General features: G+C 40.0%; 1 protein-coding gene across 1 annotated transcript in view; it reads right to left on the minus strand.

Annotated features, from left to right (window-relative positions):
* anos1 (anosmin 1) overlaps positions 1–694 on the minus strand; it is a 40,503-nt gene extending 39,809 nt beyond the window's left edge. The window contains exon 1 of the mRNA XM_085135812.1: positions 394–694. Coding sequence (XP_084991938.1) covers positions 394–585 — 192 coding nt within the window. The 5' untranslated portion in view covers positions 586–694. The remainder of the gene's footprint in view (positions 1–393) is intronic.
* Between the last annotated feature and the right edge of the window lie 10,096 nt (positions 695–10,790).

A 10,790-nucleotide genomic window follows, 5' to 3' on the forward strand; every position in this document is an offset into this window, starting at 1 on the left:
TTCACACACACACACACACACACACACACACACACACACACACACACACACACACACACACACACACACACACAGACGGCCACACTCTGTATATAGCAACTTTGTAAGGAAGCCAGCTGTCATAATTAATGTGAAGCTCAATCTCCAAATTTGCGACAGGCTTGTTTGGTGACAGTGATTGTTCTTAACAGAGCACCAAACTAATGAACTACACGGGCTTCATTAGTGACCTGCTCCAGCCTTCTCACAATGGGCTCAGGATAAACAGGTTTGACTTAGGCTGTGTGGAAATCATCGACCGGCACATCTTCCCATTCATGCAGCGGCACGGCATCGCATTCGCTTCTGATTCCCCGCATATTGCCAGGAGTTCCCGTGAACACATGCTCGTACCTGAGAGTGCTTGAAAAACGCAGAGATGCGAGTGATGTGCAGACTGAGGCATCTCGAGGCGCATCTTGCTCGATAAATACTGGCAGTGAAGAAAGAGTCGTCCTGCTTCCTCGCAGACACACTCCCCGGGCTCGTTAGCGCCGTAATCCACAAACACAGGGTCACACACACGTTCAGGCTCCTGGAAAACATTGTCCCTGCTGCTCTGCATTTAATCCCCTCCGCGGATCGGACAACACTGCGTGCAGGCTCCGGCGAAGAAACTAAGGAAACTTCAATTATACACTGGGGAGGAGTCAACGGCTCACGAGCTCTGCTATTGGAGGATCCCGCGGTGACTGACAAGCACGAGGAGCGTTAAAACAGGTAGACTGCTGCATAGTCCTTCACTCTGTCCAAAGCAAAGGCTGTTTGTTTTAGGGAGCAGGCCTGCAAAGGAGGAGGAAGGGCTTGAGTAGAGTAGAAGTCATACTCTGCAATCAAAACTTGGAATGGGCAGATCAATAAATAAATAAACAACAGACAAGAGATGTTATGGAAACTGTAGTCTATTAAATCAGCACCTTCCATCTACCTAAGTATTTTTGTACTGGACATAGCTTTGGATTCCTAGTCTATGACAGATCTATAGTCTATCTGTAGTTCTGACCAGTAGCCTAAGTGTACGACAGCTGATCTGATTATATTTTTGTATAATAAGAACAAGTCTACAAGCTTTAAAGCCGAACACAATTAATTAAAGTATTTAAGCGGTTTTAGATCTATCGCTATACTGGATGAGAGACATATTAAAAGGAAAATGATCAAGACTCAAGCTTGAGGCCAGGATATCTTGACTTAATCTCCCAGAATCATTGAACGTTCATTAGACATTCAAGTCTTTAAAGCTCCAGTTTGAAATGCAGGGTTTCTGTTTTAATTTAGCAGTCTTAGATATAGCCTCATTTGACATCAACTTTAAAAAGGCTACAAGATATACTTGGTCTTCTTCTTTTGGCTGCTCCTTTTAGGGGTCGCCACAGCGGATCATCTGCCTCCATCTCAACCTGTCCCTCGCGTCCTCCTCCGTTGCACTAAACCCTCTGCAAATCCTTCTTTACCACATCAGTGAATCTTCTCTGTGGTCTTTTCCTCTTGCCTGGAAGCTCTCGGTGACAAGTAAACAATCTGTCCATCCATCCATACAAACAATCCATCCATTCATCCATCCAACCCCAGGTCTGGATTGCCATTATAAATTCATTTATGAAATCCTTTTTGGCAGCATATCAGCTCGTGTGCACATATAAATCTGTTTACGCTACATTATGTAGAAGAGTTAAACTTACTGATGATACAACTCATCTGACTGTTTCATAGATGGTCTTCTGTATTAAAACCACCACATATGGGCTTGGACACACTTGCCAACATCCCAGGGAAGCCCATTCCCCTCCAGCTCTCACCTACAAGCTTCACAGTAGCTTGGAAAAACAATTCTACATGGAAAACTATTAAAACCATCCTGACTAAATTCCTCAATATGGACTCCCGACTTCTGGCATCATTTCTTCGCCCCAGGTATGGAGAAAGTATGACATGTAGGAAAAGCTTGAAATCTTTGCTATTTATTGAAGTTAAGGAGTGAGTATTTAATTAGAAAGTTCCCTCAAGGGTTTACAAGACACTCCAGCTTTTGTCAGCTCCTGGAGTACTTTCCTGAACCCCATTACAGCAACAGCATAATGAACTTTTATAGCTGTTGCTCTTAAACTGTATGCAGAGTGGGAGTGAACACGCACTCGCACACCATCATTAGTTTTGGCTTAAATCACTGTCTTGCTTTGGGCCAGTTATACATGCCAAGTAGTTTGACCCGTTTCGCCACTGAAAAAGTAATATGCCCATATTTACACATCTTAAATAGCAGGCACTGCACATAGAGCAATGATGGGGATCATGAAAACACAGTAAAGGAAAAAATATCTCTTCCCATTCAAAAAAGGTCCCTTGACAATGATAAAAAGTCAACAATCTGTTCAGTGAGAGTAAGCAGGCTGCAGCATCGAGTGCTCTGGCCTGTCATGCTAAAAATATGTCTTTGTAATCATAAAAATCATCCCACAGTTCTCTAGTGATAAGATGGATGTGCATTCATTTCCCTGGTGGTCTCAGACATACAATGGAACTTGGGGTGAGATATCCCTTGCTACTCTTAAAACATTTAAACGCGGATGTCTGTGTACCTTAAAAACAGTATAATGGCTTAATTTGTTGGCTTATTACAGCCATGTGTGATGAATTGGGGAGGGGGGAAGTTTATAGTGAGTGGTGAAGGAAACACACTGTCTGTGTGCGGTCCTGATGTCTCCTGCAGCCTGTGGGACACATCTTCCTCCAACTCACTGCTTTCATTGACTGGGAAAAGCCTCTTCTAATTGCATACTAAGACCATAAAGCTATCTAAAAGAGGCCATGGTTGTCTGACTGGATTTTATCTCTGACACATATCACACAATTGTTTTACACACCCATGTTTACAATGGGTCTCCACTAGCAACATGTGTTTACCTCCGCAAATAGACTTCAAGGTATATAATTGTTCATGAGTCATATACAACATAGCACTCAGGGCACATAGTCTTAATGAGATCATGCTTGGCTTAGAGGATAAAACTCAAAGTAAATAGCATTTCATCAACCCTAACACTGCCTTTAATAAAAGACTCCTCTCATCTTTGTACTCTACCCTTAAGGGTCATTGTGTCCTTTCTCTCAATAACATCAACATTATGTGCTGAACAGCCAATCAATAACCCCACCTTCACATAGAATTATTATATAAAATGACTTCTCTCCTCACAGTGGGACCTTTTGTTCAAGAACACCCTTGGTAACAATGTAGCCTTTTTGCTCTCTTTTTAAGTCATTGTTCTGAGAGACGACTGGATATGCTGGTGTGGCGAGGGACCGGGTGCAGTCTCGAAGCAAAGAGGGGGAAAAAAGGGTTTCTGTAACATGAGCTCACAAAAACATCTCAGAAGACAACACACCAGTGTCAGTTTTCAGCCTGCAAACTCACTGACAAAGAAGGTGCACGACGATCAAACACTTGCCTATCTTTGATGAGTAAAGGGGCAGGTGGACTCAGGGTTCACGCTTTTGATGGTGGTGGTGGGGAGGCACTCGGATCAGGGGGGTCCACCGGCTTTTGTTGTGATCACTAGCAAACAAAAGAGATGGAGATTAGTTAAGCTTAAGGGAGCATTTGAACATGGAAGTGAAGTAATGCTGTAGATGTTGGCAGGCATTTGAATCAGTGTTGCCTGGGTACTTGTGATTAAACAGTAAATTGTCCTTGATCATCTAAAAGCATTGTTAATCAGGGAATGCTCGATGTATTGCAATGTATGTTAAAAAGGGCACACGGAATAAATGAGCGTATGAGACACAATAGATAGAATAATAGAGGAGTTTTATTATGTAATATTAGCTGATACTGAGTCTGCATTTGTTCCCCAATTAATATGATTTCTGATTAATCTGCTTTAAATTAATATAAATCAAATTTCTAACTGATAGCAAGTCTCCAGGGAAACCAGCTGCCACATTTCATCAAAAAGACATTGGCTATCTGTAAGAGCAAGCTACAACAATGACATCAGTGCAAGAGCTATTATCTGTAAGACTCACCCAGCCTTTGATTAAAAAAAATCTTTCATTACAAAGTCAAGCAAAGAAATCATAAATCTAGAAGCAGCAGAGGAGAGAAAAACATTCACCTTTCTAATTTTTTGTAACAAGCCAAATATGATGTTAGCACAGCACAATATCACTATCACACTGTATATTAATTCAGGATCTGTCATATTACTTGTGATAACTGCAGCTGGTTACCCAGCATTAAAGGAATGTGAATTATTCAATTTCTTATTCACCAAATACTGATATGACATGCAAAAGAGGTCACATAATGTTTTCTTCTTGCAGATAAAAAAAAAAGGGGCGAATATTGATTCACAATTTGGACGTGAAATCTATGCATTGTCTCTGGCCCCGAGAATCTCCCCATGATACACATGCACAAAGACATTCTTTCTGGTGAATCACGAGTAAATGGTTATGTTTTTAAAGTAATAAAAATAGTCCGTCTCATTGATAAAAACAAATACACTCATTGGCCTTACAGCCACCCTTTTGTCTGTTCATAATATCAAGTCTATTCATTGGTGCGTTCACAAGACTCTCTAACATTCCCAGTGAAAATATTTGTCTTGTATATGAGGTTGGAAAAACCTACTTGGCGTGCAGGACTTCTGAACACAAGTCCACATGATATATTTTCCTTCTTTCGCCACATCCCAAAACAATGCAGCATTGTGCAATCACTCGGGGGTGATAGTCCAGCAAAAACTGTTATTCACATATAAACCACCCACTCAGAGCTGAAGTTACATTTTGGTCTCGGTTTAGACAGTGATGGTTGACTGACAGCTGACCATCCCTCTGTGGCTGTTAGCAGGTTGGATGATAATAACCGCATAGGGTGGTGTTTATTTTCAGACTGGATACAATAAATAGACATAAGGAGGACACATTCAGGAAACCTGTGTGTTTAACCCATGTTAACCAAACAGGGACGTCTCAATATCTGTAATTTGTGGGAGGGTTTTTTGGTACCACTAGATGGCAATGTTACCACAGGCAAGTTTTGAGGTCTAGACAAGCCTTTGAGACCTCTCTCTCTTATCCACTCCCCCGCCCTACCTCTCTCTTTCTCTCTCTATCTATCTTTTTCTCACAATATTTTCCAGGAGATGATCCAGCCTTAATATCCAACAATGGAGAATTTATCAGGGGGGATTTTGTTCTCTTGTCTGAGGCAAACAATTATCAGATATGATGAAAAATAGAACACATTTTCAAAATTCAATGTAATCTTTCTGTGTCTGTGTCACACATGCATGTATGCACACGCGCTAAAACATTGAAATGCTTTTTTTATGTACCCAACTATCACAAAATGCTACAGGATTTATCAAAGTTTTATAACCTAATTTGGTAGAGAGGTGCTAGGGATGCACTCAGTTATGATTTTGCATATCAGCTTCACATGAATGACTTCTATTGTGACGTGTGAAACCCTTTCCTGTCTGAAATACAATTCAATCACTCTCTAAATTGTTTTTTGTCTCGCGCAGATCATCACAAGAGGCGACAGCAACTGCAGAGACAACTGCAACAGCCATCATCTTTGAAATCCGTGGGTCAGAAGAGTAATTATGTAGCATGACAAGTCACAATGCTGTATTGGGTGTCTAAGCGAGTGGTAGCTCATTACACACCATTATGTTGCCATGACAAAGCAAGAGGCTGAAACCAGCAAAACACTACACATCAGACATCCCCATCCACAAGCTTCTAAGCTAACAATACAGTGGATAGATAGACACAGCTCATCTGAGAACCTCCTGGCAAGAGTTCAGATATATGCTGGGCTTTCTAGCCTGGTTTCCATAGATTTTATTTAGACTAACTTAAATAGTAATGATAAAAAGCAGGAGGGGATAAATAAAACAAGAAAAAGCATGGTTAATCAAATAACATAACATTATATTTTAGCTATTGACATTTTTAGTCGGTTAACATAACAAACACAAAAAAGTAGTACATCTCAGTGGTTCTCAAATGGAGGTCTCAGGACCCCAAAGGGTCCATGACCAATAGCCAGTGCCCCCCATAAAATTGCTATAAATTATTAAGCTGTGTTTTGATATCAAACTGTGTATATTGGGGACATATTTACAAGAATATTTATACCTTAAGGATGCTGTGTTCATTATGTCTGGTCATCTCATCAGTGGCCTTAAAGAAGATAAGGAGGCCGGTATATCCTGTGAACATAGAACGCACAAATAGCTGCAATGGCAGTTAAGAGAACAAATGGGTCTCTTAATTCTAAGTCTCAGACTTAAGACTGTAGTTGAGTCTTGTGTCTGTAACTGTATAATTGTTATGTAATGTAATATATATATATATATATATATATATATATATATATATATATATATATATATATATATATATATATAATTTTTTTTTTTTTTTTTTAAATTTGTATGAGTTTTATTAAAATGTAGACTTTAATATGTCTGAAATGTAAAACTAGATTGAAACTAAGGTACAACATAACCATTATGGTCTGAGGAGCTTAAGGGGGAATTTCTTTTAAAAAGGCTTAAATGCCACTGTAAGAACAAAACGTTGTAAAGCCATTGACTGCTATTGTGCTAGAGGGGGAGGAAAGGCAAGGCAAGTCTGTTGGTTGCAGGTCAGCAACCCTTGACCTTTGTCCTCAATCCATGAATCTCTGATATCTGTCTGCTTTCCCGCCTTCTCTGCCTCCCTCCCTCCCCCCTCCCTGAATTCATTTTTGAGGAGTGTAGGAATGTGGCTTCCCAAAGTAACACAAATATTTTTCTTTTTTAAACAGACAGTTTTTCTTGTGAAAATTATTACGGCTGAGTGAGCAAGTGGCATATTTAAGCAGCGTGTTTGGAGCAGATCTCAAACGGAATGGCTGATTGGAGCGCCGCTCTGTCAACTGTTACATCTGTTTTTCTTAAGTGAAACCAAAGTGTTTCAGCTGCAAATAGAGATGTTTGTTCCCGCAGTCTGTTTTGCTTTGTCTGAAAAATAGGTCTGTAGGTTATGACATAACAGTGCACCACAAAAAGCCTTCTCTCTAGCTGGTGTGGATGGTTGGGGGAGGGGAGGGAGACAGTGGAGGAGGAGGTGTATTACAGTGTATTCACATACACAAGGTTTTTTTGTTGTTGTTGTTTGTTTTCTTTTGTTTTGCTACTATTGAATTTCCCAAGCTTGTACGTTTGTCTATTTATCAACATATAGACACAAAAATCATAAATAAGGGAGCCCTTTCTTCCAGACCGGGTCCAATGCTCGTGTTCCTTTTATAGTGTGAATAAAGCAGGAGGGTTTAGGGAACTAAATCCAGTATGTAAATAGACACCAGAGCACGATGAGAAATAGATACTCGACTGGATATTCCCCTGCAACTGACTAGGCTTTCCCCACACTTCTCCAGCCTAATAACAACACAAGACTGGTGTGACTAGCTGCTCCCTTCCCCCACCCTTACATATTACCATTGCTCCTCAGTGCTGTCTAGAAAGGTCATGTGACCCTCATCAGCTTCCTGCGTTGGGGGAGGGGAGGCAGATTGAACCTGTTCTTTGTTAGGAGGTCAGCCCCAGCTCTATGGCAGGAAACGCTCCTACCGTAAACCATGTAAAAGACATGCAAGGGGCAAAAGGCAGCGAAGCTACTGAGAAGCGTGTTTGACCATTTGTGCAGAGGAGAACACATACACAAGGCAACAGTTTTAAGTACTAAGATGCGCTTGTCAAAAGCAGCTCCAGTGGTTTAAAATTTAATAGACTGAACTTTTTTTTTATGACGGGAGTCTTATATTTTTAATAGTATTTTTGTATAAGAAATAAACAATGAAATCACACACGTTGGAAGAGATAGGCAACTAAACAATTAGAGAGGGTAAGGGAGGATTTGGTTATATAAGTAAGCTGCAAAAAATATATATATATGTATGGAGGCATCCCTTCATGCTACAATATGCACAGAAATTCATCCGAATTTTTATACAATTTACAGAGAAAATTGCCCTTCTAGCTTCATTAGACGGTAGCTTCAGGCAGTTTGCAGCAGAGTGTGACAAGAATGGTTTAAGGATCAGCACAAAATCCCAAGGGATAGTTGTTTGTGGGGGGAAAAAAGAGGAATGTTCCATAGGGTCGAGGTGGAGTAGATGTATTAAGTGAAGGAATGTAAGAATAAGGTCTCATTCTTGAATAATGGCAAATCCAGGTGGTGGGATCAGATGCAGTACAACAGAATCTGTAGTGCAATGTTTAACTGAAAAGTTATCTACAAAACAAAGCTTTTAGTTTACTGCTTAGCGTGCATCTTTCAAACTCCATAGAGGTACACTACATTACGCTGAAACACTGTACTGTCAAATACTAAAGCCCAGTCACAAGTGCTGTTTTCGGAAAGTTGTTTGAGGTGATTCACCTCGATGTCAGCTTGTATGTTATAAAGTTGAATTGATTTGCTTGTAGAGTTTCATGATTCATTTGGCAAACAATAAGACTTCCCTGAAAGCAGGCCTACAACTGTTTAACCGTTATTTACTCATTTTGTATCTCTGACTTTCAATCTGACAATAGCCATGACTTCAAGAATTACTAAGTGCAAACACTGCAGAACTGCTTATGAGACAAAAATTCAAAGCATCCTTATAGGGTGAGATAAACACTTGAAATTGCATTGTGCCTCACCACTTTAAAGTAGAAATGCTGAATTTAAACATGTAAGTTCCAGTCTTTCACTTCACTTCTATAATAAAATATTGTTCAGTCAGTGTGAGACTTTTGTACCTTGCAAATCACCCATAGCGAAACTGCAACTCCCACAGCGTACCACATCACAGAAAATAATTTTCAGTGCCCCTTGCAGGGCTTTTCAGAGAGCAATAATATCAGTACTTAAAGTAACCACATCATCTCAGGGACCTTTGCTATGCAATATACCCAAGCTGAGTGTATAAATGGGTCAAATTTCAAAATTTTCACTTTCTGGAAATCACATTCCTCCTTTCCACGCTGAAATCTTACTAAAAACGTACTGGTATAAAAGGCCCTGACTTTGTTATTTGGCAGATAGGAGAGCTTTTATCAGATATGTAATGCTCTAAATAACTAATCAGCTAATCAGATGAAGCTGTTGGTACAGCAAGATGCATATTAGATGGACATTTACACGTCCTCTGCAACTGTGTGTGTTTGTTATCACTGTCTTTTTTTTTTTAAAGTGTAACAGCTAGTGAGCATTAATAAATGTAACTGTCTCTGTTTCTTGTGATAATCATGTTCTAAAAGAGTACACAGGAAAAAACACCATGACAACAATCTCTTGTGGTAGTCAAAACCATAAGGTGCACTGACATTTGACAAAAGGTTAAATATTACATGCAGGAAATGGAAAGCTGGCGGAACTCTGCATATGTGTCTCGCTGTCACCACATTCCATAAAAAAAAACATCAAAGCCATTAATGATTTTGTACAGCTGGTGCTGTCTGTGCAGTCAAGCCAAATATAGCCCATTCTAAGCCACCAGACCTCCATTGTTAGTCAATCAATAGGAAATCAATGAGCCAAACCATTACAGTGGCTGACATGTTCCTTCATTACAATAAACATGGGTTGTGTAGTTTATTTGAGGTCAGTCCCATATAGATCCTCCAGGGACCACAAATACTCACAAGATCGCCATGTTTTTAAGGTCCAAAAATAACTTTGTAATCAAATAAAAACCAAAACATGTACAGACATACAAACTGTTCGGATTTGCATTTAGAGCATGTATTCACAGCTGGAATGAAAAAGGCTTGAGGCACACACAGGATAGAAACACTGAGACAGACTAGTTGTTGGTTTTGGTCTCTTCAGTATAGAAGTAAAGAATTTGTGGATATATCTTTTCATGTGTAGCACACATTGTCTGTAAACAATAAGCAGCCTCAGCCATGACCCTGATTAAATGGATAACTGACATGCTCATAAGTGGTATCTTATATATTGTGTAAGTTGTGTTGGTATAGCACAGAAAGGTTTACAGCACTAAAGGCATAGCTGATGCCACACATAGCCTTGTCTTCTCTGGACTGATTGATTGTCCCAGGCTGGGATGTTAGTTTTAGTCATACATCTGTCACAGTAATTACAGCTTTTTAGACATTGTATATGTAAGTGGTTCCACAGTGCAGTGATCGCCAGTTTGATTCTGGGAGCAGATACAAAGTCCTTTGGAGGGGGAGCCGGTGTAAAAACATCCAAATAAAATGTGTGGAGGTACCTGCTGTGGTGACTCCTTGTGAATAATGGAACAGCCAAAAGTAGCTGCTTCTTCAGACATGGAATATGTAAAAATATGTTAGCTGAATTAATCTGTAGGGACATTGGTAGAAATTAAGTATTACTGGGGGTTGACTTTTTCTCCTGCACAAAGAACAAAAGCACATGATATGAATGCAGAATCTACTTTGCGAGGAAGCTAAGGTCCTTTAACATGTTGGCGTGATGATGGAAATCTGTGATAGTATGATCATTTACTTTGCTGTTATCTGCTGAGGGCTTACATTAGTGCCAGAGATGCTAGCAAACTGCTCTCCGTCATGGACCACCCACTGCACCCGCTCCATTCTATACTACAGAGGCAGCAGAGCTTATTCTCTCTCAGACTTATTCAACCTCGCTGCCATAAAGGACACTTCAGAATATCATTCCAACTGGTCTATGTGAAACTGTACAACAGCTTC

Source organism: Neolamprologus multifasciatus, chromosome 16 (genome assembly GCF_963576455.1).
Source record: "Neolamprologus multifasciatus chromosome 16, fNeoMul1.2, whole genome shotgun sequence".
Classification (NCBI taxonomy): Eukaryota; Metazoa; Chordata; class Actinopteri; order Cichliformes; family Cichlidae; genus Neolamprologus; species Neolamprologus multifasciatus.